Source organism: Apis cerana, linkage group LG3 (genome assembly GCF_029169275.1).
Source record: "Apis cerana isolate GH-2021 linkage group LG3, AcerK_1.0, whole genome shotgun sequence".
NCBI lineage: Eukaryota > Metazoa > Arthropoda > Insecta > Hymenoptera > Apidae > Apis > Apis cerana.
This window is the reverse complement of record NC_083854.1, coordinates 12424209-12451383: the sequence shown is the minus strand read 5'-3', so window position 1 is coordinate 12451383 and position 27175 is coordinate 12424209. Positions and strand designations below refer to the sequence as shown.

The 27175-nt window shown below is 40.5% G+C and overlaps 1 protein-coding gene across 1 annotated transcript; it reads left to right on the top strand.

Annotated features, from left to right (window-relative positions):
- Nucleotides 1–178: 178 nt before the first annotated feature.
- Nucleotides 179–25883, top strand: LOC108001057 (uncharacterized). The gene is made up of 2 exons (XM_062073094.1): nucleotides 179–4916; nucleotides 22559–25883. Exons 1-2 carry the CDS (start codon nucleotides 1513–1515, stop codon nucleotides 22773–22775), a joined length of 3621 nt encoding a protein of 1206 aa, XP_061929078.1. The 5' UTR covers nucleotides 179–1512; the 3' UTR covers nucleotides 22776–25883.
- Nucleotides 25884–27175: the final 1292 nt, after the last annotated feature.

The following is a 27175-nucleotide window of genomic DNA, read 5'->3' as shown; positions in this document are numbered from 1 at the left end:
ACGTGTTCAGAAATAACCGACGTTACGTTAATAGTCGTAACAAGGTATTGCGACACTAGAAGCGGAATGAAATTTTCCCGAAAATCGAAAGTTTCCCGGACGAGACCTCCGTTTCTCGTCTCCCTTTTCAAAAAACACGTCGTATTAAAAATCATAAATTAATCTCTCAATTGCCCAGAGCCAGCGCTCTCTTTACGAGAGAGAAAAAAGGAGAAGCCGAGCGTCGTCTTTTTTCGAGGCGAGGAAGGAAGGAGAGGAGAAAAAAGCGAAGGAAAGGAAATAAGACGAGGGGCGTCACGGATAGATCCGATCCTGAGTCGCGATTCCGAGGAGCGGGGGCGGCGGCGACGAAGTGGAAGGCAACGAGGAGGTACCGACAGTAGCTCCCAGACAGTGACTCCGCGCGTAACGACATGTAACCGGTTGATAAGTTTGTTCACGGTGTTATGTCATCGATGACAATTGTTGGACGAGCGCGATCCCATCGTGGTGCATCGTGGTCAGGGATAGGATGCCGAGCAGCGGAGGGGAAGGGTAAACAAACGAGTAAACAAGCGAGCGAATAAATAAATAATATTCCCTCCCTTCCTGCGAGGAGGAAAGGAGACAGGCGAAAAGTGGAAGAGCGACAGAGAGAGAGGCGCGCTGGTTGGAAACGGACCTTGAACGGTGGAAAGGATTAAAGAATTTCGAGATTTAGGGTGCGACAAGGCCGGCGCAACCACCGTGTAACCAGCGAGAGAGAGGAGAGCCTCGCTTTGGGAGAGGGAGAGAGAAGCGAAGGTTGGAGAGAAGCTCGATGGGTCGAACGTACTCAGTGCTGCCAGCCGTAAGCTCGACGGAGTCGACGCCGCAAGCTCGATGCAAATCGACGTCGTGCACGGATAGAATGCTCGGATGAAGATCGCCGCTGATCCCCGGACTCGATCGAGCCCGATTCCCGCGATTCCTCTCGTGCTCTCGCGCCGCGACAACCGTATTTATAAATCGACCCGTTCGCGGAATAAGAAGGAACGGGCTGTTCGGAAACAGGGCCGCCCGTGTCATGTCCGGTGCATCTCGAAAGTGGTGGGTCAACAATGTCAATGCCCTTGAGATCGATCGTACCCGCTTGCCCAACCGAACCGACTCGTTGTTTGTTAATGGACGGTGAGAAATTGACTTCGGGGTGAGTCGAAGGCCGGGCGGGCGGCGGGAGGGGAGGCGGGAGAGCGCGGGGTGAATGGCTGCCCGTGATACGAACTAATTACTTAGTCGATGGAGCACGGAGATTCACGGGGATGCGACCGTTCCTCCTTCGACAACAACGATAATAACGAATTATTCGAAACTATTCGAGCGTAATATACACATATACACACGTACACGCGTTTCTAGATGTAATTTCTCTGTAAAAGTGGAAAGTGAGGTTTGTTGTGTTTAAAACGAGAGACGAGGAAGGGAGGAAAGGCGGGCGAGGAGGAGGGAGAAGTGGACGGGTGGCAGAGTAACAACCGGTCGTTGGATGGAGTGATGAGCGGGGCCCCTGCACGGGGCACAGCGCCCCGTCGTCAAAGACGTCATCACCACCACCACCACCACCACCAAAAGCATCAGAGGCAGTTGCGCGGGGAGGAGGAGGAGGAGGAGGAGAAGCGGCCGAAGGTGAACCCGATATTCCTGTGGGCCTCGCAGAGGGAGCAGAGGATCGTCGAGGTGAGGTGCGAGGACTACGACAAGAGGAACCGCATCAAGTTGACGAAGACGGCGCAGGGATGGCGTTCGATACCGAGGACCGCGTCCAACATGTACTCGGCCGGGCTGGGGGCCGCGGCCGCCTCCGCCGCCGTCCAGAAGCCGGCCCAGGGCAGCGCGAGCTCTGCCAACTCTTCCAACTGCTCGTCGCCGCGGAAGCTCGCGGCGCACGTGGCGAAGGGGGCGAAGGTTCGGGGACGGGGTGCAGCCGCGAAGGAGCCCAACGGCCTGCTGGTCGCGCGGGGAAGGAAGAGGGCTCGCGAGGAGGTGGCCGGTAAGGGAAAGTGTCGGCGGACTTGCGGCTTCCCTCTCGAGGAGATGAGGAACAACGCGAACTGGGACGAGGAACGGCGGAGGGCGCGAAGCTCGGACGAGGAGGAGGAGGAGGAGAGGAAGGAGGAGGAGGAGGAGAGGAAGGAGGAAGGGAATAATGGAATATCGGAGAAGGAGGAGGCGTGGAGGGGTGGCGGTAGGAAGGAGAGGAGGAGCAGCGGCAGCAAGCTGGAAAGGCTGCAGAGAGACAAGTTGTTCCAGCCGCGAGTGGTGTTGGAGCAGCTACACTTTTCTCGGTTGCCCGAGGGCGTCCATCGGAGTGTCCTTCAGAGGCGGAGAGGGAAGGGCGAGATGAGCGACGAGGAGGAGGACGAGGAGGAGGAGGAGGAGGAGGAGGAGGACGGCGACGACGACGCTGTCGCCACCGAGGAGGAGAGGGAGAGGAAGAAGAGGAAGAGGAGGAAGAGGAGGAAGAGGGCCGCGGATAACGAAAAAAGGAGGAGGAACAAGGCGGGCATTCAGGACATATTGAACATGATCGATGTCACGGCCTCCCCCGTCCTGGCCACCGACACGCCTAGCGCCGATCTCCCCGTCGATTCCACGAAAACTTGCCACCACGACCGGAATCACCTCCGCGAGGGGGAGGCCAAACTGAAGGATTCCTGCGTGGAACAACTGTCCCCCAACAACAAGGCCAAGGAACAATCGTCGAGAACCACCTGCGACCTCATCTCCAGCTACCAACAGGGTGACGCGTCCAAAACCAACAACGCTGCCGACGATAAAATCGAGATACACGAGGAGAAGATTCTCACCGGTTATCGGGAGACCGAGAGCGAAGAGGACGACGACGACGACGAAGAAGAAGAGGAGGAGGAGGACGAAGAAGAGGAGGAGGAGCGAAACGTTGGAAGGAAGGGCGGCGAGATCGTCATAGTTTCCATAAAGAATAACAACAGCGCGGAGCAGTCCGCGTGCAAGATCGCGGAAGCGGACGGCGGGGTTGGGAAAAAGCGGGGAGCGGACCCTGGCGAGCGCTGGCGAAGCGAGGAGGGCCAACTGGAAGAGGAGCGGCCCGACGACCCCGGCAGAATAACGGACTACAACGACAGCTCGAAGATCCTGAACGCGTTGAGGAACACGCCTGGCCTCTCCGTCTCCATCACGAGGACCCACACGCCCGAAACGACCAAGTGCGGGCCGAGGCCCGCCTCGAAGGCGTCCTCCTCCAGCCGCTCGCCCGATTCCCAAGCCGAGTGCGTGGAAAGGCTGCTGAAGGCCGGCAACAGCCTCGCCGATTCCGCCACCGAGTCCTCCCACCAGGATCGCATCAACACCACCTCCGCCTCCGCCTCCGCCTCCACCTCCGCGCCCAAGAACCTTCCCGGCCTGTCCATCGTCATTCCCAGTTACCGGTACCGAAACTCGCAGCTGGCCGCCAACCGCTCGACGTCGCCGAGCGCCAAGTCGCGCGTCGAGTCGCCAGAGAGCACGGTGAATTTCCCCAAGAGCGAGGGCTACGAGTCCAAGTTGGACGGATTCCTTGAGGAGGAGGAGGAGGAGGAGGAGGAAGACGAAGAGGAGGAGGAGGAGAGGGAGATGGAGGAGGAGGAGGAGGAGGAGGAGGACGATTGCGACTCGCAAGTGTTGGAGGACCTGAGGCGGCAGAGTCGGGCGGACTCGTTGGATTACTTGCACAGGCAGCAGGGGATAGGGAACTCGGAGGAGCGGTCGAAGGCGGAGCTGGTGGGCGAGAAGAAGAGCAGCAGGAACAGCGAGGCGCAGGCGAAGTGCAAGTATCAGGACGTGGAACACTTCGACGAGCAGGTGCTCGAGGAGCTGAGGAGCCGCGGCACGGTCGTGTCCCCCCAGCCGAGCGGGATACCGTGCTCCCCTGCCTCGAGGAGGCCCTCGTCCGCCTACCTCGAGAGGCTGCTGCCGAGCCCTCCCTGCTCCGTGTCCTGTTCCGAGGACGCGAAGAACGATTTGACGTTGAAGGGTATACTGTCCTCCCCGAACCAGATCGAGATGAGGGATCACGAGAAGCAGAAGGAGATTTCGAACCGCTGCGACCAGGTGCCCAGCGACCACCTCCCGACCCGCCTCGATCACCCGGCCGGCAGGAAGCCGGCCAAAAGTTGCTTCCAGGAGGCGAGAAGCTGCGCCAGGCCGATGTCGAGCGGCGACATTCACAGCAGCACGTATCTCGATCGAGGGCCCAAGAGGCCCGTGTCCGCCGAGTGGTCCGCGTGCGGCAGGCAGAAGGGCCAATCCGCGTGTCAGAGGGGTGCGAAGGCGCGGGGGCACCAGGTTATGGAGGAGGGTTGCGCCACGTCGACCAGCACCGACAAGCTTCTCGACCCCGCTAGTCAACTCAGAGAACTGATCGAGACGTCAGGACACCTGATACCCGACCCCCTCCTCGTCCCCAGGGACTATTTGCCGGGCCTCGCGGCCGCCCCGGCCACCGAAATCCCGAAACTGCTGGCCTCGAGGCCCGAGCTCAGGCTGCCCGAGGCGTTGACCAGGCCGGACCTCCTCCGGGACCCGGATCTGTTGGTCATATCGTTGACTCATCTCCAGCACGTGCTAGATCACGGCGAGGGGCCGGTCTCCAGGTCGCGGCAATCCTCCCATCCGAGGATCAACAACGGGGCCGGCAAAGGGGGAGCCGGCGGTCACGCGAGCAACGGGAGGAAGAACGCGTTCCAAACGAGGCCCAAGCTCAGCTGCAAGCCGATCGGCACTCTCATGCCAGCGCCGATCGATCTGTCCAGTAGCCGAAGGACCAACACTTATCTGCCGTTGCTCAGGGTGAGGAGCGGTTTACTTAAACAGGAACCGGAAGTCAGCTCCACGGCAAGTTCGCCCGACGAGTCCCAACTTTGGCATCCTTTGTTCGGCAGGTAACGTTTGCTCTTTTTATCTTTCCTCGTTTCGAAGCGCAACGTCCGCGATAATTTCGATTACGTTCCCGCGATTCGGTTATCATTACGACGTTACGTAGAGCGTCTAATGTAGCTACGGGGAGTATAAGGGTTCGAGCGTATATCGGGAAATTGGGAGTACGTGGAGATACATTGTTATTTTCGAAATAGCGTAGTCGATAATTCACCAGGGAATGGTTAATCTTCGAATAACGTATGATATTTTTATCCGATGTGACAATTGCAACCGGTTTAACGTTCAATTTTTGTAACGAACAATTAACCATTACGTAAGACGATAAACAATTTCACGCGGTTGACGCAAGTGTTCATTTGCATGACGAATATAATATTAATGTATTTGATGTACGTAAGATATCGCGCGAAAAAGTATTTCAGACCGAATCTTCAATGTCGCTTTTATTAAATTTTTGCCCAAGATTTTAAATATTTGAAAGTTTGGACGATTGAAACGATTCGAAATATTTTCGCGAAATATCAGTTTTAAAAAAGTTAAATTCCTTTCCTCCTTTCGAGACATTTATTCGTATAAACATTGTATTTACTCGATGAAGATAATTGTGCGTGGTTATTTTATTTGACTTCTGGTACGCACGAACGAAGGTAGTAGGGAAATATCCCATGGAACATGTTGGAATGAAATACGTCTGGTCTGTATGACGTCGACTGTAATTAATGCGAAAGAGAGGCGGACGAAAGGGTAAAGGAAAGAGAGAAGTAGAAAAAAAAAGAGAAAAGAAAAGAAAAGGAAAAAAAAAGAAAAAAGAAAGAAAGAAAGAAAAAAAAGGCATCATGAAAAGCATATAAAATTGAGAGTCCACGGATTAACCTCTTACTGCATCTGCAATCTGCATCTAGATGTAGAGTCAACTTGCAGACGCGACGTTGCCAGTTAAAAGAAAAGAAGTTAGAGCCGCGTTGCTATCGATGTATGCTTTCGAACGTATTGTTTCTTCGCGAGTGAACTTTTTTAGGAGGACTTTTTACTCGCTAAGATTGCACTTTTTCGAAATTCCATTTCGTCCTTAAAAACAAAAAAAAAATCTTAGAAATAAATTTATTCGAATTTTACACAATTGGACACGGTTAAAGAGATATAAACACAGTCAGATTCGATCACATAGAAGGTTAACACGAACGAATGGAGAATTTAATAAACATTATTAAATTATACCTATTTAAATTTACCGATCACGCACGAGACATTAGTATTCATAGTCGTTCAACCAGTGGCTAGCTTTAAACGCCTCTATTTAATAATCGATTCATCGAATAACTCGTATTATGGAACTTCTAATGTCTACATCGATCGATCGAGAGAGAAAGAGAGAGAGAGAGAGAGAGACTGTGTACCGTGTCAAATCAATAATTAACCATCAACATCTCGCGCATCAAGAGTATTATTCAATCAAAGAGTGATCTTAATGAACCAGAAGAATTCTTTGTACTGTCATTACTGTCGTCCATCGCGGGACAAGACGATTAATTGATCGAATAATTATCGAATACTTTCACTTACGATCGATCATCACCGACAAAGAACACCAACCATCGAACGTGACCGAGCATCTTACCCTTTCCACTTTCACCGTTCACAATTGGCCAAATTGTGATTTGATGCCCGATTTCTTCCAAGGACGGTGAAATTTCGATTTATCTAACGCGGTCAGATGTCGGACGTGGACGCGGGTACACGAACAATTAAATTTTCTTGTATACGTATCGACACGGTAGACGACGGTGGCGTGTACGGCGTGTACTTTATGCATACGGTACATGGACAGAAAGGAGATCAGGGGATACTATTTTGCGATTCCACGATGACGGCCACGACGACGAAGGTAGAGATACACACTGATAGAACGGCACAAGCTCGGTGATAGCGTGATCATTTGCATTTTAATACCGAGCCGACGATAGAGACTCTGTATTTGTCGCAGGCTCCACCTCCGGTCTGTCAGCCCGGTTATAACGAGCCGATCGACGACGCATACATGACCACCGTTAAATATTTAAACGGTTAAACTCGAACATTGATAAAATTGTTGACCACTGTTACCTCCAGCATGAAGAGAGACGATCGACGCACGCCTCCTTCCGCCATCTTGATTTATTTCGATGGCTCGTCCTAAACCTGAATACGCCTAATATGCCTACCTACGCGATTATCGATAATCGATGTTTACATAAGTAAATGAAACGCGCATGCGTCAACTGTCGCGATCGAGACAACTTCATCCAAGTTTCGATGCTGTTCGACATAATTTTTCACGAAACATTATTTTTACGAGTTTTCCTTTTTTTTTTTTTTTCTTAAAGAGGGCAAGTTCAAAGTTTATCCGTTTATCGCAGACTAACCAAACTTTTCTTTGTAAATCGATTATTTTTTTTTTTTTTTTTGCTTGCTTGTTACGTATTTATCTCATTTCGACGGAAAGGGGGAAAAATAAGCGACGATTTAAAACTAGATCAACCGGTATTTATTCTACCTTTATTTATGGCGCGTAAAACGAAATTTATAGGAATATAAAACCACAAATGGTGCCGATAACGAAAAATAACTAGAAGAGATCCTAGAATATCGGCATCTGGGAGAGGGAGGGGGGGAATAGTTTTCTGCGCGTTTTTTTTTTTCCTTTTTTTCGTAACAGAAGTTTGTAACGTCAGTTTGTAAGAATTTGCCACGATTCAGATCGATGGAATCGGCCATAATGTAATTGGTGAAGGGGAGTGATTCAACGATCACCGTGGATTAAAACGGCTCGTTTCCAAGACGAGGAGCCCGAATTCCTCCTACTTTCTACCGCTTAATCTTCGCGAGAATATCGAGACCGGAGCGGATCGAGCACTCGGCCTACCATAATTTATTCGTTGTTGAACGTCTGCCATATGAAATTTCACGGATCACGGATTTAGAATACAATAACCTGGAATAGAATAATCGTGGGAGGTGGTCGAATCGAGAGGTAAACAAGAGGGGGGAGGGGGAGAAAGAAAAGAAGAGAATCGAGAAAGAATTTCTTCTTCTTTTTTTTTTCTTCTTCGGAGGAGGAAGAAAACGTTTCTCCTCGACCTCGGATAGCAAAATTTTCTCACGAGGTGGTCGAATTCCTCCCGATGCCACGATCTTGTAACGCGTCTCTTCTAATTGGTGATCGAGACTTCTCTAATTAGGACCGTGTGCGCTCCTACAGATCGGCAATTGGCAAGCCGCGAAAGTGGGTCGTGGTGGCTCCCCGCGTTTTGCCCTACGTTCCTCGCCTCGCTACATTTTCCGAGCAGAAACTGTCCGTTGCGCAACCGGGCACCGCTCGCAAATTCATACGCCGTTCGGTCCTTGCTCGAAGGATCGAGATAAAGATTATCTGTTCCCCGTTTCTCGAAAATATATATTTATCGGAATTCGCACACGATGGGATCCTACGTCGTGCTCGTTCGTTTTATTTTTTCGAGGTTTATTAATATTTACAATTTCACTTCGATATTATCGTCGTAGGGAAGAGAAGAATTTCTAACCGATTGTTGATCGTAAACTTTCCTCCCATGTGTAAAGAAATGGAACAGGGAACAGTGGCTCATCGCAGACTGGGCATGAAAGCAATCTCGAAACCGCGCCACGTTGATGAAAGGTTAATGAAAATAATTTTCATTAGTTTCCGACTTTTTACTTCGTTTCTATAGGAAAGTCATTATATCTCTCGATCCTTCCTATTGTCTCCATTGCCTCTCTTATTATAACGTAGTCAGTTGGAATTACCTTCGTTGCCGGGATATAATGATAGGAGTCACGGTTCAGGCAGAAACTTTTACTACGTCGAGGTCCAGAAACACGAAAAAAAAAAAAGAAGAAAAAACCAAGAAAGTCCTCCTTAAAAAAAAACTTGAATAGCAATTATAAATAGATCCTCGATAACGACACATCTAATCCAATCAACCAAACAATGAATAATTTAAAATAATTCTAACGTATTCGTATTTCTGCAAATATATTGCGTATATAATACAATCGATAATTATTTCCAAAATCTCGTCGAATTGGCATTTTCTCCTGCTTCCAAGCAGTTGGAATCTCGAACTCGAGCTCGAACTCGAACACGAACGTGATCGAAACGTAACACGCGTCACGAGGCTCGCGTTGAATCGAATGTAAATTTTGCGTTGAACGGTTAGGTTAGGAGAGGCAAATGGATATTTTATTGTAACGCGAGGTGGCGGCACGGGTAGGGAGAAGAGAAAAGGAGGGACAGTTTTTCGAACGCCCTTTCGCTCTGGCGGAGCACTTGTGTAAATAGCATTAGGATGCTACTCTCCGCGTTCGACGGACGGCTTTAATGAGAGGGAGAGGGGTATTAAAGGAGGGTTCTCATGTGACGACACGAGCGTTTCATCGATCGTACGAACAGCGAATTCGAAAGCCGCAGGCCAACTAGCAGGGAGGGGAGGGGAGGGGAAGAGAGGAGAGAATGGAAGGAAATTGAAACGAAAGCTCGTTTTAACGTTTTTTTTCCTTTCTCGAAAACTGGTGGCAAGGTTCGAATATGTAGAACGGATTCGTCCTTTAACCTTCATCCTCCATCGCCCCAAACCACGTCCGATATACTTTTTCTTCCCCCTCTCCCTCCGCTCCTCGGCCGAGAGAGATATCGAATGGCAAATTACGAACGCCTTCCGATCTCATTTCCATCTCCGTATATTGTGTTGATTTCCCTCCTTTTATTTATTTCCTCTATATCTTCCTTTTAAATTAATTTCGTTTTCGTAACGTTTCTTTCTTTTCTTTTTGGAACAGAAGCAGAGATGAAAATTTCGAATAAAATTTTATCTTTTTAAGTCAAATTAAAATGCCTGAATAACCGCTCTTTTATATCGCTCTTTTCATATAATCTCAGCTACGAATTATACGAATACGTTCGTTACGTTTTGAACGACAACGAAATTCAACTATTAAGTTTTCCCCATCGCTGAGTGAAAGTTCAAGTTCGCGTTCGATCGATAAAAGGAAGAAAGATTTCGTGTACGAAACGCATGCAATCCAAACCGAGCATCGTAACTATTCCCCGCTCGTTTCGGTGAAAAGTTGATTGGAGATTGAATGAAAATTACACTGATCCAAGCACTGACTTATACTACTTCGTTTCGAAAATGCTGGCTTAATTGTACAATTGGCCACTTGGATAAATTCTTTGGAAGCGAGAGAGGAAAGATCGTGCTTCTCTCTCTCTCTCTCTCTCTCTCTCTCTCTCTCTCTCTCTCTCTCTCTCTCTCTCTTTTTTTTCTCTCGATTCGAAATACGCGATACGCAAAATTCAAAGGTTGTCCAATAATGGATAATCGTATCGACGTGTCTATCAATGTTGCCCAAGAATCACGAGGCTGGTCACGATTTACGATGCGTCCAGTTGGATCGGTCGATGCTCGCCGGCCCTGAAGGCTTACCTCGCCTACGTCCACGCCCACGTTTCTGCCACGGGGGGGCAAAGGCGGAGGGGGATGGATAAAACGAGAAGGATAGCAGGAACTCGGCTCTATCCTTCTCCTTCGCCTCGATCTCTATATACATATACATACATACATATATATATGTATATATGTACAATATATATATATGTATATATATATATGTATATATACATATATATATACACATGTATTCTTCCTCTGTTGTTTTTCTCTCCGCCCGTCAATTCTCCTCCTCCCCCCTCTCCTCTGCCTCTTCATATTTGAGCCTCTTGAAATTCCTCTTTTTCTACCATTCATCTCCCCGCCTTCCCCCTGCCCTTCCCCCACCCATGTGAATTTTTCACATTCCTTTTTTATTTCTCTTATTCTTATACTTCTAATTGCTTTCCTTTCCTTTTCCTCTTTCTTTCCGGTTGTCCTCTTGTCCACTTTCGTCCTTCCTCCCCTTTTACACGTATTTACACGGTGGTGGGACACGGCTAATAACACTCGTAAAGCGCAGGGTTTATTAAATAGTCTCGGGAGGTATATAACTCGTGGGAGGGAGAGAGAGGGAAAGAGAGAGAGCGCACCGGTTCGAATCGCACATCGGCTATGTGGACGCCCCTTTAGAGACGGATCGATGAATACGATGAGCGAACGAGCAGAGTTGGCCGCGGAAGAATCGGTTCGAAAGCGTCGTCTCCGTGCTTCCTCGATCGATGAAATTCAACGTTTCTTCTTTCGTCCTTGGTAAACTTTATTATGCCTCTCTCTCTCTCTCTCTCTATATATATATATATATATATATATATATAAATCGAGTTATGATTAAGCTATTGGATCGAAACAATGGGAAGCGTATAAAACTATGAGAAAATAAAATTGGAGCTGGTTTAATTAAATTGGGAGGGTTTGAAATTGAGTGGAAAAAATATGGGCAAAACTGGAGTAAACTGGATGCTGGAGGAGTGTCGTCGCAATAACCCGGACCGGTAGCAACTGCTGTCTGGGCTACTTGAGCGGACAGCGTGTTACTACTGGGCAGAGTAGTGCGCGCTTCCCTCACAAAGAGAAGAGAGAGAGAGATGATACTCGAGTTACGCAAGATACGTGAGATACTTGTCGATACTCGAGATACCTGACCGTGGGGGGGGAGGGGACACCTGAGGTCGGTGTTAAAAGCGGTGTATATACGAGGATTACGAGAAGACACTCGAATTACAGAAGGTGTGCGGGAACTGTGAACGGGCGAATCTCGGTCAGTGGTCGCAAGAAAGTGTACGATCTAGATTTAATGACGCCATTGGCATTCAGGACGCTCGATTCTATTTCTAGATACCCGCCACTTAGATCGCTTTAGAGAAATTATGAATTTATCGACCGCCGTGCTCCATCGTTTTTTTTTCTTTCTTTTCTTCTTCTTCTTCTTTTTTTTTTTCTAACTCAATAAGAGTTATCGCCATCTTCCATTTCATTGATTTTAACATTATATCAAATTCGTCCTGAAATTCGTCGGCTCGGTCGGATAATAAAGCGAGGAGAGTAATTGATAACGAGTACCAGGGAAATATTTATATATTTTTATTGTTAAAATGAGGGTGGGAGGTTTATACGTATTTTTCCAATTCTTGTTTGCCCTATCTCTTAACGCGATTACCCCTAATTGATCCGATTGTTGTTCAATGCCTCGGACGGGATTAAATTTCTTCCGTCTCTTCTCGCGGAGGACGAGAACCGGCCGAGGGAAAAAAAAACAAGACAAGTGTAACAAACACGTGGCGGCGGTCGTTTTAGGGCGTAGAGATTTGTACTTCGGTTGGGAGGCATGGGGCCGCTCTCACGGATCGATGTTCGTATGATATACTAGCTGTACGTAGACAATGCTTCGTTCTCTGTAGCTAGGTGGGTGGATTCTGCTCGGCAACGTTCAGTTCATAGACCCTGGTCAATGCTCCAATCTACTTCTCCTCCTTTTAAAATACATCGATACGATCGACAACATGTATCGATCTACAAATTAAACGGGTATATATTTCTTCCTTATTCCCAATTCCATCGAGTATCGAGTCTTGATTGTTTTTTCTCTTTTTTAAATTTGCATTTATATCTCATTTTTTGTTTCTTCCAATTTCCAAAGAATCTGTGTTAATAACTAGAAATTAAACGTGCATGTATATATCTTCCTTATTTCCAATTCCATGGTATCGAAGCTTGATTTTTCTATTTTTTTTAGTATTTATACCTCATTTTTTCCATTTCCAATTTCCAAAGAATCTATGTATAACTAAAAGATCATTCGGAAATAGATCGCTTCATTTTTCGTTTTTTTCAATTCCAATTTCCAAAGAATCTATGTATAACTAAAATATCATTCGGAAATAGATCATTTCGCCATTTTCTGCCCTTCCATTTTCATTTTCATTATTCCTATATTCGTCTCTACATTTCCACTCTGACGGAGAATTTTCATCCAATATCTCTTCGTTACGTTACATCAAAAATAACGGTTGCAGTTTCGTAATAGGCGAATAGATTTTTGCTCTCGAGATATATTTCTGCGTATACATATATATTACAGATATACATACATATATATATATATATATATGTAATAAAAACTGTTCCGTTCAAGAAATCTGGATCGTTTTAAATTCGTAAATAACACGAATCAAGTTAATTTTGGACCTGTTCGCTGACACATTGGTACGAAGGTCGGATAACACAAAGCACGTGTCACCACGTATCGCCACGTGGCTCCCTTTTCACGAATAATTCCTCCCTATTCGTTCGTGACACACGTATAAACGGGATATTCATTTTCCGCATTGTCGTCTCGCGTGTACCACGAAAAAATCGTAAAATTCTTGCGAGCTCATGCCTGTATACAAATTATATTACTTTTCGGTACAGGAAGGTGTTGCATAACAACGTCCTTGAATTCTGGAGTGAGTGAGTGAGTGTACGAGTGAGAGAGAGAGAGAGAGAGAAAGAGAAAGAAGAAATAAGCGGAGCCACCAAACGTTTTTAACACGGTAAAAACGTAGAGTAAATAATTTTTCGGTGTTTAATTATAATCAATAAACTCTTATAAATTAGTTAGTTTCACGAGAATTAATTATAGTCCAGCACTCGTATTCTTGCATTTCTCTTAATATTGAAATTGATATATTGAACTTGACCTTGAAAAGATATATTAAATTCTTTGATCCTTTAGAAATTCCATTGTTAAACTTTTTTATTCTTGTTTCTCCAGGATTTATAATATTGTTATCCGATTAATAATAATCTAAATTTAAGAAAATTAAATTACTTAATTTCAACCGTTACTTTACGAACACTTCAATCGATTTCAATATTTAAATTTCAATATTTAATTATTTCTGTTTTAATGAATTTAGAATTTATTATATTAATTAATAATTATTAATTAATATCTTCGAACGCATCGTTTTTTTAGAGAGAAATGGGATTTATTTGTTCGGGTATGAGGTTTTCTTTTTACACTCTTTCATGAATTAACACAATCTTTTTAATCGAGTTAACTTGTTAAATTCAATCATTCCTTCCTCTAACAATCCCCTGTTCGTTCAATTTCAAATTCCATGCAATAATTTTCCGGATCAAATCCTTCTCGCGGCCAGCTTCTGATAAAATTTATGAAATTCCACGTTCCCATTCCTATCACTACGAAATCTGGACAACGAGGGTACCGAAAAAGGTTCAACGTCCAATGGGAGACACGTGCGCGTACGAAGGTCAATTGACTTACGAAATATACGAAATACGAAATACGCGTCTATATGCCGCGTTTCCAAATGCGACTACCATCCCCAAGAGGGATTTTAATCTGTCTCTTCCTCTGAAAAAAGAAAAAAAAAATATATATATATATATATATGCTTACTCGCGCGTGTATTCGAGGAAAAGGGTCGACGAACGGGGTCGCCACGTGTGCAAAAAAAGGTGTCGCGTGAGTTATTCGATTTCACGTTCGTGGCATATATTTGCGAACGTGGGCACATCGGAAGCATTTGGTGCTCGCTTCGCTACAGTACTTGCATATCTGACCGTATACGCTTAGGCCACGTATACACGCGCGTATACATGGCAAGGCGCGAGTAAAAATGAGTGGATAACGACGACGATGAAATTCAAGTTATATTCGATCCCATTACTAGAGAAAGATTGTGTACGAATACATGCAGGTATATACACGCTCGATAAATCCATAAGTATGCTACTTTTTAACGAAAAATTAACCTATATTGTCGTACGCTTGTACGAAGTATGTTTTGATGGAATATTTTTTCATTTAGTCTCAATACACTCAATATACTCAATCCATTTAATAAATCTATAAAAAAATTTTCAAAATTTACACTGGAGAAGAATTATGCACGAATACAGGCAGGTATATACACGCTCGATAAGTATGCTACATTTTAACGAAAAACTAACCTAAATTATCGTACGCTTGTACGAAGTATGTCTATATTTTGATGGAATATTCTTTCATTTAGTCTCAATACATCATCCATTTAATAAATCTATAAAAAAATTTTCAAAATTTACACTGGAGAAGAATTATGCACGAATACAGGCAGGTATATACACGCTCGATAAGTATGCTACATTTTAACGAAAAACTAACCTATATTATCGTACGCTTGTACGAAGTATATTTTGATGGAATATTCTTTCATTTAGTCTCAATACATCCATCCATTTAATAAAAAAATTTTCAAAATTTACACTGGAAAAGAATTATGTACGAATACAAGCAGATATATACACGCTCGATAAGTATGCTACATTTTAACGAAAAACTAACCTAAATTATCGTACGCTTGTACGAAGTATGTTTATGTTTTGATGGAATATTCTTTCATTTAGTCTCAATACATCCATCCATTTAATAAAAAAATTTTCAAAATTTACACTGGAGAAGAATTATGTATGAATACAGGCAGGTATATACACGCTCGATAAGTATGCTATATTTTAACGAAAAATTAACCTATATTATCGTACGCTTGTACGAAGTATATTTTGATGGAATATTCTTTCTTTTAGTCTCAATACACTATCCATTTAATAAATCTACAAAAAAATTTAGAAAAATTTTACACGTCTCTTTGAATCATACGTGAAAAATAATGGATTTCCTTCCTGTTCTTCTAATATTAATCGTGTACCAATCAAAGAGATGTTCGCATATTTGCGAACAGAAAGTGTAGCACGTAGCTAGACCGATTCGTGCACAGAATTTCCTCTGTGAACACGCACTTATACCTAGATGTGTGTACATACGCAAACTTGCTCATGCATACGAGTGATTGGTACACGTAGATGCGTGGGTGGGTGGCGAATAAAGGGTGGGTTTGTGGTGTAGAACACGGTTGGAACGAGGAGAGAGAGGGAGAGAGAGAGAAAGGTGAAAGGGAATAGGTAATGACACGGGAAAAGGAGGGCTAAGAGAAACTGAGAGGAAGACGGTAAATGGGGCTGAGAAGGAAGACGGAGAAGGGAGAAAGATAAAAAAGTGTGCGTGATAGAGAGTAAGGAGGGAATGGGAACGGTGATAAAGATAAGGGAAAAAAAAGAAAAATAATAAAGAGAGTAAGGGAAAATGGGCGAGAGGGGACGAAAAAGGAAGAGAGAGAAGGAGAGAGAGAGAGAGAGGGAAGAGGCGTGTTGTGCGCACGTGCGGACCACCGCCACCTCGATCGATCCTCCTCGTTTCGAAGAGTCGTTACGAGCGGAGTACCGGTACTCTTCGAGCTCCTACTAACAGCCGTACGTCTGACAGCCATAGTGGTATATGGTACTCAAAAAATTTTCAGCCAAGGAAACACTCTTTTTTCTTTTTTCTTTTTTTTTTTTCTACGATGGCACTTTTATTTTTTCAAGTGGTACGAGTCTGTTTTTCTTCTCTCTTTCTCTTCTTCATTTCGCACCGCGACCTATTTCCTTGCGTGATAATATCGCTCAAAATCGTTTATTGTCCTTAAGATGGATATTTCTTTGAGATTGATATTTTTTCCTTAAAATTTGAACACCCGGTGTATAGGGATACCGATATATTTGTCGTAATCGTATTACGATAAATCAATTTCGTAAATCAGTATCTACTTTTTTCCCCGGCTTATTTGGTGTGAAATTGATTCGAGAATCAATTGTCGTACCTCGGATATTACTTACCAAGGAAGAAAAAAGTAATTCGCTCTGAAAAGGTTGTTATTAAACAGTGATAGAGAAAGAAATAACAGATATTGAATTCGGATCACGATACGAGAAATTACCTAAGGAAATATTGCTAACCGATCGAACTCCCTTTTCTCCCTTTTATCGGATTCTTTTTTTTTTTTTTTTTTTTACAATTCAATAAATTTATAACGTAATTGATTCGTGTAAATCCACGCGGTATGAATTAAAATTGGTCTACATTCTGTCCACGAGAAGGATATTTATATCTCGTCGAGTTAACGAATCAGAAAACACCGAAATGAAAATTAATAAAGCATACGCGTTATTTTTCTTAATATGTACGTACTGGCTGCCGAAAAGGCATAAATGAATGTTGGGAAAGAAGACATTAATGCTTCGAATAACTTAATTATCCGTTTCGAGTTAACTTTACGAACGTAACAGCTGCTTTGAATGCATCGATAAATAAGAGGAAGATTAATATAAATTTAATATCTTTATAAGCAATGAATAAGCACCGGATCCGACAGTTTAAATATAATTGCATGTATAATTTTTTTTTATTTAGATATGCTCGTTGAATAATTGTTGAATAGTACGACCAATCTTGCATTTTACATCCTCTATAAATATGAATGAGCTTCGGAAAAATATGAGCGCGTGTATATAAAATCATCGATTATAAACGATAAAGAATTTAATTTCTTCGCATTATTCAGATATTTACGTAAATTATAGTTCAAAGTTTGAAATTATCAATGTCTATTATGTATTTTGAACTATCGGAAAAATTCTCTTCTAATTCTAAATTAAATTTCTAACAAAATTTTCGTAAAAATATTTTCGAATTATCTGCGAAAAATTTTAAAATATTCCTCGATATTGTTCATAATATCTTCGACAATTAAATATATTTCTTTCGAGTTACGAGTTATTTCCACTAAGTGCAATGCAATTTAAAAATGTAGTAGGATAACCTCTGCTCGAATTCCTTGAACCCTAATTAAAAACACCGTATCGAATGACGCATAACCCTCAACTTTTAAGCCGCCGCGTATATACGTCTTCATTCTAATAAATTAATTCTATCTTCGCGTATATCGAAATCGGGCAAGAAAGTAAATGAATTACACGAAACTAAATAAATTCAAAAAAGCAACGGGTAAATCATACGAACAAACAGCATCAACTACAAGAGACAACTTTTTCATTTCCTCTGTTTCAACGCACGTTTGGAAAAAAAAAAAAACGTTTTCAAGTCGATCGAATATCAATATCGATGTGGGTCTTGATTTATTCAGCCTCGTACGATCCTTTCAAAGAGGCCAACGAGAGATATGGGTGGGAAGAAAGAAATATCGACGAGCATCGCTATAATTGTGATTTCTCGCGAGTAGATGTCTCGACAGGGTGTCTTCGACGATAAAAACGACCTGAATTCTGGCGATCCTTCGACAACTTATTATTTTATAACCTCGACGTAGGTGTCCGCTCGAAACGGGGAAAAAAGTAGGAATAAAAGTCGTATACGAGTTGGAAAAGTCGATCGACTGTGTTTCGAATAATGATACGATTACATAAATTATCATTGCGTTGGAATTGAAAAAAATGTTTGCGAAGTTTGACTTACAAACCAAGTGTATAAAAATTTATTAATCGAATAATACAATGTGTATGATATAAGGCGATGTATGGGTTCGTGATAGGTGAAAATTTTAAATTGGGATTTTTTTTTCTAAATATAACTAAAAGAAATATATTTTATTATATATTTTTACGTAAATGGATATAGCACAATGGTAAGGAAAATGAAAAACTAAAAGTAAGATTGTCAAAGTTTATTATAGTTTAGAAACGATTTCTTCAATTCGTTACCGACGTTCTTAATATATAATTATTCTTTAACAACGCATCAATTTAATAAGTATTATGTTTCTCTTGATTATAGTATGATAAATTTTTTAACCAGAAAATAATAAAAACATATCGATGAAAATAATAAAAATATCACGTAATAAAATATTATCAAGAGAGTATTCAGCAAATTATTACACAATTTAAAATTTCAATAAAATATTTTAACATACTTGAAATAGTTGAATCAGTCGATAAGTTAAATTATAGTCGATAATTCATACCTTACCAATTTTGAATTAATTAATTAATCCATTTAATTTTTAAATAAAATAGATATAGATGTAATATAAAAATTTTAATCTGATGAAGCAAAATCCTATAAAAAGAATGGACACCTCATTATTTGATCACCGAACGCGCCCATATTTCGCACGTGTGACATGTAACGAAAGCGACGCGACAGTGCCACTCTTGTCTTCCATTTGCAGCACATTTGAAACGAGAAATCTAGTTACTTTATAAACTCGTTACGTATTGGCTGAGACAAGTGCGAATCGACGCTTGGTTAAGCAACATCGAGGGTAATTCGTCGATATATTTTCCCAAACTGGACGATCTTCGTGTAAACTCTTATTTTAAGCCGTATCATTCTCGTTTCGTACGGTTTTTAGCACGTAACCTGTACTTTAAATCAATTAGGTTGCTTAAAGTAACAGCCCTGATAGATAATCGAAAAGTTTCGTTCGATCCTTGAATGGTATGTGAAATATTCTTTCCAATCGTAAAAATTACCGACGCTTTTGGCAGTTGATCACTTAACCTAACCTATATTTATCGCGGCTTAGAACTAACGTTAGACTGGTAGGTATAGAACTAATAAGATTTCTGGAACTAAGAATAACATTAGGCTTAACCTTAAGTTCTGTGTATCTAAGAAAATTTAATTATCGCGAATAACCTTATTTGATGATTTCGATGAAAATTATTATATTATAAGATTATATATACAAATGTTAAATTCATATTAACTACATATTCTATCAATTTCTAATACAATATTCAAATACGATTTACTTATTAAAATATTTCCTTGTTTACAATGAGGAAATATTATAATTAATAGACTAATGATATTAATATAACAACCTGTACTAATTATTTTATGATGATATATTATAATTACGTTGATATAATATAGATATTATTATGAATCTAATAATAACATACATTTCTCGTATTGAATTTGTTTTCAATATATTAGATCAATCGGTTAATCTTATATTAATTATATTATAATACTTCTAGTAACGTTTCAATTTTCGTTTATTAATTATTAAATAGCAATTAACGTTAAAAATAACCGATCAATAATGCCAATTACAAAACGATAGAAATTAGTTACATTAACGATAAAATAATTAACAGCGATCATTTCATTTCCAACTATAGTTACAGAAAGATAAATAAAAATCCTTTAATTCATCTTTATCTACCATCGAAATATCGATTCATTCGAGTAACTTTCTCGATCGCTTTTATTTCACGACTCGAAGAAAATAAATTCACTTAACGGACAAGAGACTCGATAACAAATTTATCAGTGGTTCTCGGTGAAAGGACGAGTAGCTTTAATTCCCAGGAAAATTGAACATTGACCGTGTCTCGATATACGTGGGTAAAAAAAGGGAGATAAAATAGAGAAGGAAATGATAAAAGTAACACTCGGATTGATGCGATTACCGGCAGTTAATTTACACGCATTTCGATGCAATTACGATTCATAATCCCGTTTTCGATGTTGCAGGTCTGGTGAAACTCGTCGGAGCGTTATTGTTATAAATGGCGCGCGTTTCCGACTCGTCGTGTCTCGCGTATCGAATGTTAATTCGACGACGCGCATTCCGGGCCCGTCCATGTCTTTTATCGTTGTTTTATGACGTTGGTGGACGTAAGCGCGACGCAACCGGCGTCGTTTTCCTTTTCGTTTTAATTGAATTATTCAGGATCGATCGGCTGCCGAAGGATTACCCCCCCTAGAGATGATTACATTCTCCGTTATTACTCGGTAGAACGTTTGTTATCGCGAGAAATAAAAACGTTGCTCGATACTTTATATATTTAATTTTTATTTAGAAATATATATATAGATAAAAATCGTGGAAAAAATTGGAATAACAGTCTGTTTTATTACGATTTAATTTTATTACGATCTAAAAGTTTGTTCCTTATCAAATATTAATTTGTTACGTGATATTTTATATCGTGTATAGAGGTATAGTTCAAGTTCGTGAAACCATGCAGAAACAAAAGAAAAAAAAGAAGTGACATTTATACTCGATCAATTTCACTCGACACTACGTAATACCTAACTTGTACGAATTTTATATCGAAAATCGATAAAATTCTCGATTAAATGAAAAAGATTGAAATCGAGATTTATTTTTAATAATACTTTCATTGTTAGGTTTTATATTTGCTACAATTGTGAAAAATGAAAATGTGTCATTTGAAATTTTAATGAATATATGCAAAAGTGTCATTGCTATATGTAAATTTCAGGTCATCGTTTTGAATTTCTTTTCTTTATATAATAAGAAACGTTGGGCACAATTATATTATACGCGTCAATTAAATTTTCTAAGCTAGCTTTGTCTCTTACCTCTGTAAGGATAGGTAAATAATTGAATAATTCTTAAAATTAAATCTCGCAATTTCTTCCTCTTTATTCCACGTGTATCGATATTTTTCGTGGTCGCGTAATCTATCTATCTATGCACACGATGCTCGATGCAATGGCCATGATAGTAGAATCTGTTATAGTAGAATTCGTTCAGGGTCGATGGAAAAAATGTGCTTACACACTTGCAGTCACGCTTGGCTGTACACTCGACATTTTGTACACGCGACGTGACTATTTGTTGCCAGGATTCGCCTCGAGATTATACTTTACTCGAGTTGTTTCGTCCGGGAGTTTTGTCTCTCGTGTGTAATGCGTAGAAGTTATGTGTTGGCTACGTATTACATTGCGAAACAGTATATTACACTATATATTAAGAGCCACGAGGCGGATGTTTTGCTGTGGCTCTTAAACAGCTGCTAAACTTGTATCACTTTTTTGCTCGAAGAAGAATAGATAGATAATAAAAAATTTCATGTTTTTTTTTTCTTGTTGGACGGTTTAAAAAAAATGTTCTGAAATTGTTAAGTGTCTTTAAACATCTTTAAACGATGATTTTGTTTTATATGATATTTTATATATATATATTTATGTGTATATTATAATATTTTATAACGAGAATATCAAAATATCAATTAGTGCCAATATGTTACTTTATTTCTGAATGCTTTGCTAATGGGATAGATAAATTTTTTCTGACGTGTAGAACCACATTATTAATGATCTATAACTCAAGTCCGCTTTTTTATGGTATTTAATATTCCTTTCACTTATCTTCAAATCAAACGTCTACATCAAAGTATGAAGTATATCTTGTTGCACATAAACTAGACAAGGTGATAAAATATTCTCGATTCATTACGATATTTATTTCTCCGTGTAAAAAGGTAAAAAAGGTGGGAGAAAAAAAATCTGTAAAAAAATCTCGGATAAAATTGTAGATTAAAAAAAAAAAGTAAACTAGATGTAAACTAGATCAAACCATAAGGAAAGAACTGTTACTTTTTTTTTTTTTTTTTAATATATTGTCGACCTTCGCTCATTCGATGATTTATACATCGAGATATCGCTTATTCCTTTTTAACTTCATTTAAAATCAGACAAGCCAATTGCTCCATATTCATCGGTAAAAATATCTTTTTCTTTTTTTTTCTTTTTTCTTTTCCTTCCAACATTTTTTATCGGTGCCTGCAGAAAATAAGATTAATCGCGGTGCAACTGCCTACGACTACAATTTTCGCAATATTAGATCAATTAAAACGGTATTTTCACTTGGCCTGGTACACTGGTAAACAGTCGGTAAAGTAAAAATCACGGTCATCGCCTACGCGCCTCTCCCGTGCAAGAATTCATTGTAAAGAAAAAAAAAAAAAAAAATAAGTAATCGTACTTATTTTTCTTGTTTCTTGATTTACAGCCAGAAGAGGCAGCACCACCAGCAACACCAGCAACAACAGAATCAACACAGCCAGCAGCAGCAGCAGCAACAGCAACAACAACAACAACAACACAAACACCAACAAAATCATCATCAGCAACAGCAAAATCAGCATCAACATCAACAACAGCACCAACATCAGCACCAACACCAACACCAACACGCCTCCTGGCACAGGACCACCTTGGCGTCCTGACCACAGTGACCTTGACCCTGGCCGCAGGTCGAGTAGTCCTGATAAAAGAGAGGAGAGAGCATTCTTCCCGCCGCTGGCCGAAACGCGATCGATCGTCGCGACTACTTCTTTCGCGGTTCGTTATTCGAGAGAAGAAGAAGAAGAAGAAGAAGGAAGAGGAGGAGGAAAAGAAGAAGGGAAGGAGAAACCAATCAAAACCGCCGTCAAATACCAAAAGAATGCTCCACACGACCGGTGTTCCTACAAACTTTGAACATTCTCTTCGACCTATTCACCGCGATACTCTTCGTCGAAAGACCTTCTCTTTGATCATCGTCGCTGCACAAATTTCCCGTGTTCCGCGATAGCGAGCCGCCATTGCTGTGCTCATCGTAATTTCCTCTCCGTAGAGAACTCTCTCTCTCTCTCTCTCTCTTCCTCTCTGTCTATCCCGTTTTCTCTCCGTTCCTCTATCGCGAGTCCGTTTGTAGGAGACTCGGCTTTCGCGCCTACGATCGTATGTTTCTCGATTCTTTCTCCCTTTTCTTTCGTTCGCCACATACGAGAAAAAAAAGTAAACAAAACAAAAAGCATTGGACGCTTCGCCTCGATTCGACTTCGACCGACATCATATCCCGGATATCGTAAGAAAATATTCTACGCTGCGTAGAAACTAATAGAGAGACTCGTTTCTCTACGTTTCAACAGGATTTTTCCATTCGTCATGAATTTTTATCGCTTCGTTGAAACGATTTGTTCGGCGTAGAGATACATATGTTAGTTTCCTTTTTTTCTAGAATTTGCATTTTGGAGTTGATTTTTTTTTTTTTTTTTTTGTTAACGTTTAATCTTTTCGAAAATTCGTTCACAAAATTTGAAGAGTTCCCTATTCTAATCTCTCGATCATCTCGGATTGTTTAACCGTACTTCGCGAGAGTTAAAAAAAAGTTATTAAACAGCGTGCAACGCGAGCGAACGCCGTGACGAAAATTATATCGCAGATCGTTGGAGATATCATTCGAATCGAAAGCTTATTTTCTCTTTTCTTTTCTCTTTCTTTTCTTTGAAGGACAAAATATTATCGCATCGAATTGTAAGAAAGAACCTCGAAGACTCACGTTCTTTGTCCTCGTGGAAACGGCGAGTGTAATAATATGACTCATTCGTTCCTTATAGAAGAAATAGATCGATCCAAGTTGTAGCGAGTAGCAAAGAGAAAGAAAAAAAAAAGGTATTTAACCGCTAAACGATAGGGTATTAAGATTGTAATAGAGATAGAAGCGCGCGGAGCAGAATGTAAATAAAAGTTCGCGTGTTTATCGTGATGTGTAAGAAGTAAGTGCAATGTATCATAAGTGAATGTAATTTCATAGAATTTCTGATGGAAACTGTACAATACGTATCTGTAGGCGAACAGCTTGCATAAAGATGCGCGTTGTCTTTGAGAGCACAGTGAGATCGTTGTTTCCGTTTCGAACAAATTTCGCATACGTTCGCCATCGCCCTTCCACTCGTGCGTTTTAAATATCATACGATTATTATATGTCAAAAAATTCCTTCGTTCTTCGCCTTCGTTTTTCACTTTATTATTCTTATCGATTCTCCAGTTAATTCAATTTATCCACACCGTGTATACGAATATTTCGTTCACGATTTTCAACCGTTAAATAATATGATTAATCATTGCTTGGAGAGGAGACTCGTCGTTCAAATCGGTTATTATTATTATTATTATTTATGCAAACGAGAATCGTTTAAATCCTCTTTATTAATGATAATTTTTCGTTCGTTGGGAGAAAGATGATAGTTTCGGTGATGCAAATGGATGGATAAGACGAGCGAATGAAATAATTTATAACGAATAATAATATCGTTATTTACGATCAAATCGGACGATTCTCGTCTAGAACAACAACCTGAAAGAAGTTAATTCGAAGTGATCGTAAGCTTCCTCTATATTTTATTTTCCTCGTTTCCCGTGAATAATCGATAATTTCAATTTATTGTTGTTATTCGAGCATTGTTATGATTGATTATTTCTCACTATAAATAACTATTTTCTCGAGCAAGGTAGCCGAGTGATAATGCATATAAGCGGCGCAACGTGCAATAGTTTTTAATTCGATCATTTCACATGAATCGTCACGGCGATCGTGAACCCTTCTCACGATCCTCACAGCGGAGACAATTAATGCGATACGAACGATCGTTTAATATTCTGTATCCATGTCGAGTTTACATGCGGCCAACTGAAACATCTTTGGTCTTAATCTCTGTGGAAATTGATGAGCGAGAATTTAATTTGGCACGATAAGAGAAATAATAATAATAATAATCTCGGTCAATGTCGAGAAGCTGGCTCAAGAATTTGTTATTAAAAAAAAAAAAGTTGGTCGAATTTATTTATGGTCGATCCGCGAGACGAAGATTTATTAATTTATTAAAATTGAACGATTCGAACTTGAATGAGAGGCGGAAATTCCGAAGTATCTTAAGCGCTTAAAAAAATCAATAAAGCCAATGCTTTCGTATCGCTGCTCACGAACAACTTAATATAGCTATGACTAATTAGGTCAAATCAATTTTTTTATAATCTGCATCCGTTAAGGTTTAAATTGTCCCATGAACTAGTTTGTCACAATATATTTCCTCGTGATAATATTATAATTTATTATGAATATCGAATCGTCAAGGTAGAAGAATGTGAAAAAACGTGAAAGAAAATTATACCGAATATTGACGTTTTTTGTTATCAAATATACAAATCAAACGAGAGAAATCTGTCGCCCCACCATAATAAATATTATTTCTGTGCTCTATTGAATCTTCTCAAGTGCGAAGTATTTTGTTCATAAAAGGACTTCGAATTATCGATTATCTGAAAATTGATTTGCTTTACTTTCACGTGTAAACTCGACCATGATTAAATCGGATTACAGTCGTGAATCATTACCTTATGCGATCACGATTAAGTATCGAAAAAACGAAAAAAAAAAAAAAAAAAAAAGAAAAAGAAGAAAGAAGGAAATGTGACTATGCGCGTCTGAAATGACGAAAACAGGTGCTATTCGATAGTTAAAAATAAAGAGGAAAAAAAAAAAAAGGAAAAAAAAAAAAAAGAACGATAAAGTATTTCGGTGAACAAAAGGCAAAGGAGGAAGCGTATATAGATAGATCTTTTAGGTAGAGAAAATATTTTGCATAATGTACACGTAGGATACACGCAATTGTATCAAAATATCCACGATCCGAGTGTACCTATGCATTCATGAAAGAAAAACTCCCCTTAAAATATTTCTCGGTATTTGTCGAGATTGGCATTGCGAGTTGAACTTAATTAAACATATTTGTATATTTTACTTATTGCAATTGCAATGAAAATATTCATGGTTAACGATTAAAGGAAATTTTTTTCCAAGATGTAGATAATCGAATTTACGACGAATCGAAATTATCCTCGTACAAGAAATATCAAAGTTGGAATTCGAATAATTCTATGATTTTTAAGTATTGTATAAACGTTTTAAACTGACCACGGGCCGTGTATATTTATAGTGGTAATCGATCGCTACGCCATCTCTACACTTTGCCTTGAATATGACAAAGTGTACGTACGTATCATTAATAAAATTATTCTTAGTTTTACTCGAACAAGAAGAATTATATCGTATCGTGTACATAATTCGTTTATCATTTTCAAACTAGGAACGAATTAATAAATCCGTTTTTAAATTATTTGACGCACGTTCGTGACGAATGGTCACGTTTAAAAAAGTAACGTATATACGTATATACATATATATATATTGATTAAAAATACGTGAATAGAGTTCGATTGTAGAGAAACTGGCAAATGTGTGGAAGCCGGCAAATACCGAGAAAGACGATCGTTGTCAAAGAGAATTCGATTAACTCGGCTGCGACTGGAAAAGGAAAAAAAAAAAGAAAAAAAGAACCCGACATACGGGACGAGGTTTCAATAAACGGAATTGTATACTATTAAATGCGCGTATCTCCAAAATAGATGATGCAATTCGATGTCCGATTATATGTTCCCGATTTGCAGTTAACAGGTTGCCGTATATCATTCTGTTTTCCTAACGAATCATACTTTCCATGATTTATGGATGAAGGAAACGTTCTGTATCACGCAAAGTCAAACGAGCGCGTTAAATAATTCAACAACGTTCCATGTACGCTACATTCTTAACGAGTGTATGAAGAAACTGTGGTGCTCGATAGAAATGTGCAAATATATATATATGTGTGTGTGTATATATATATTATATGTACACATATATATATACATATATATACTCTTCTGGTAAAACGTTCTTCGAAACGATTCGAAATAATGTAATATATTTTTTTATCGAATATCTTTCAAGAAGTTTACAAGGGTAAAAAATTCTGTTCAAAAA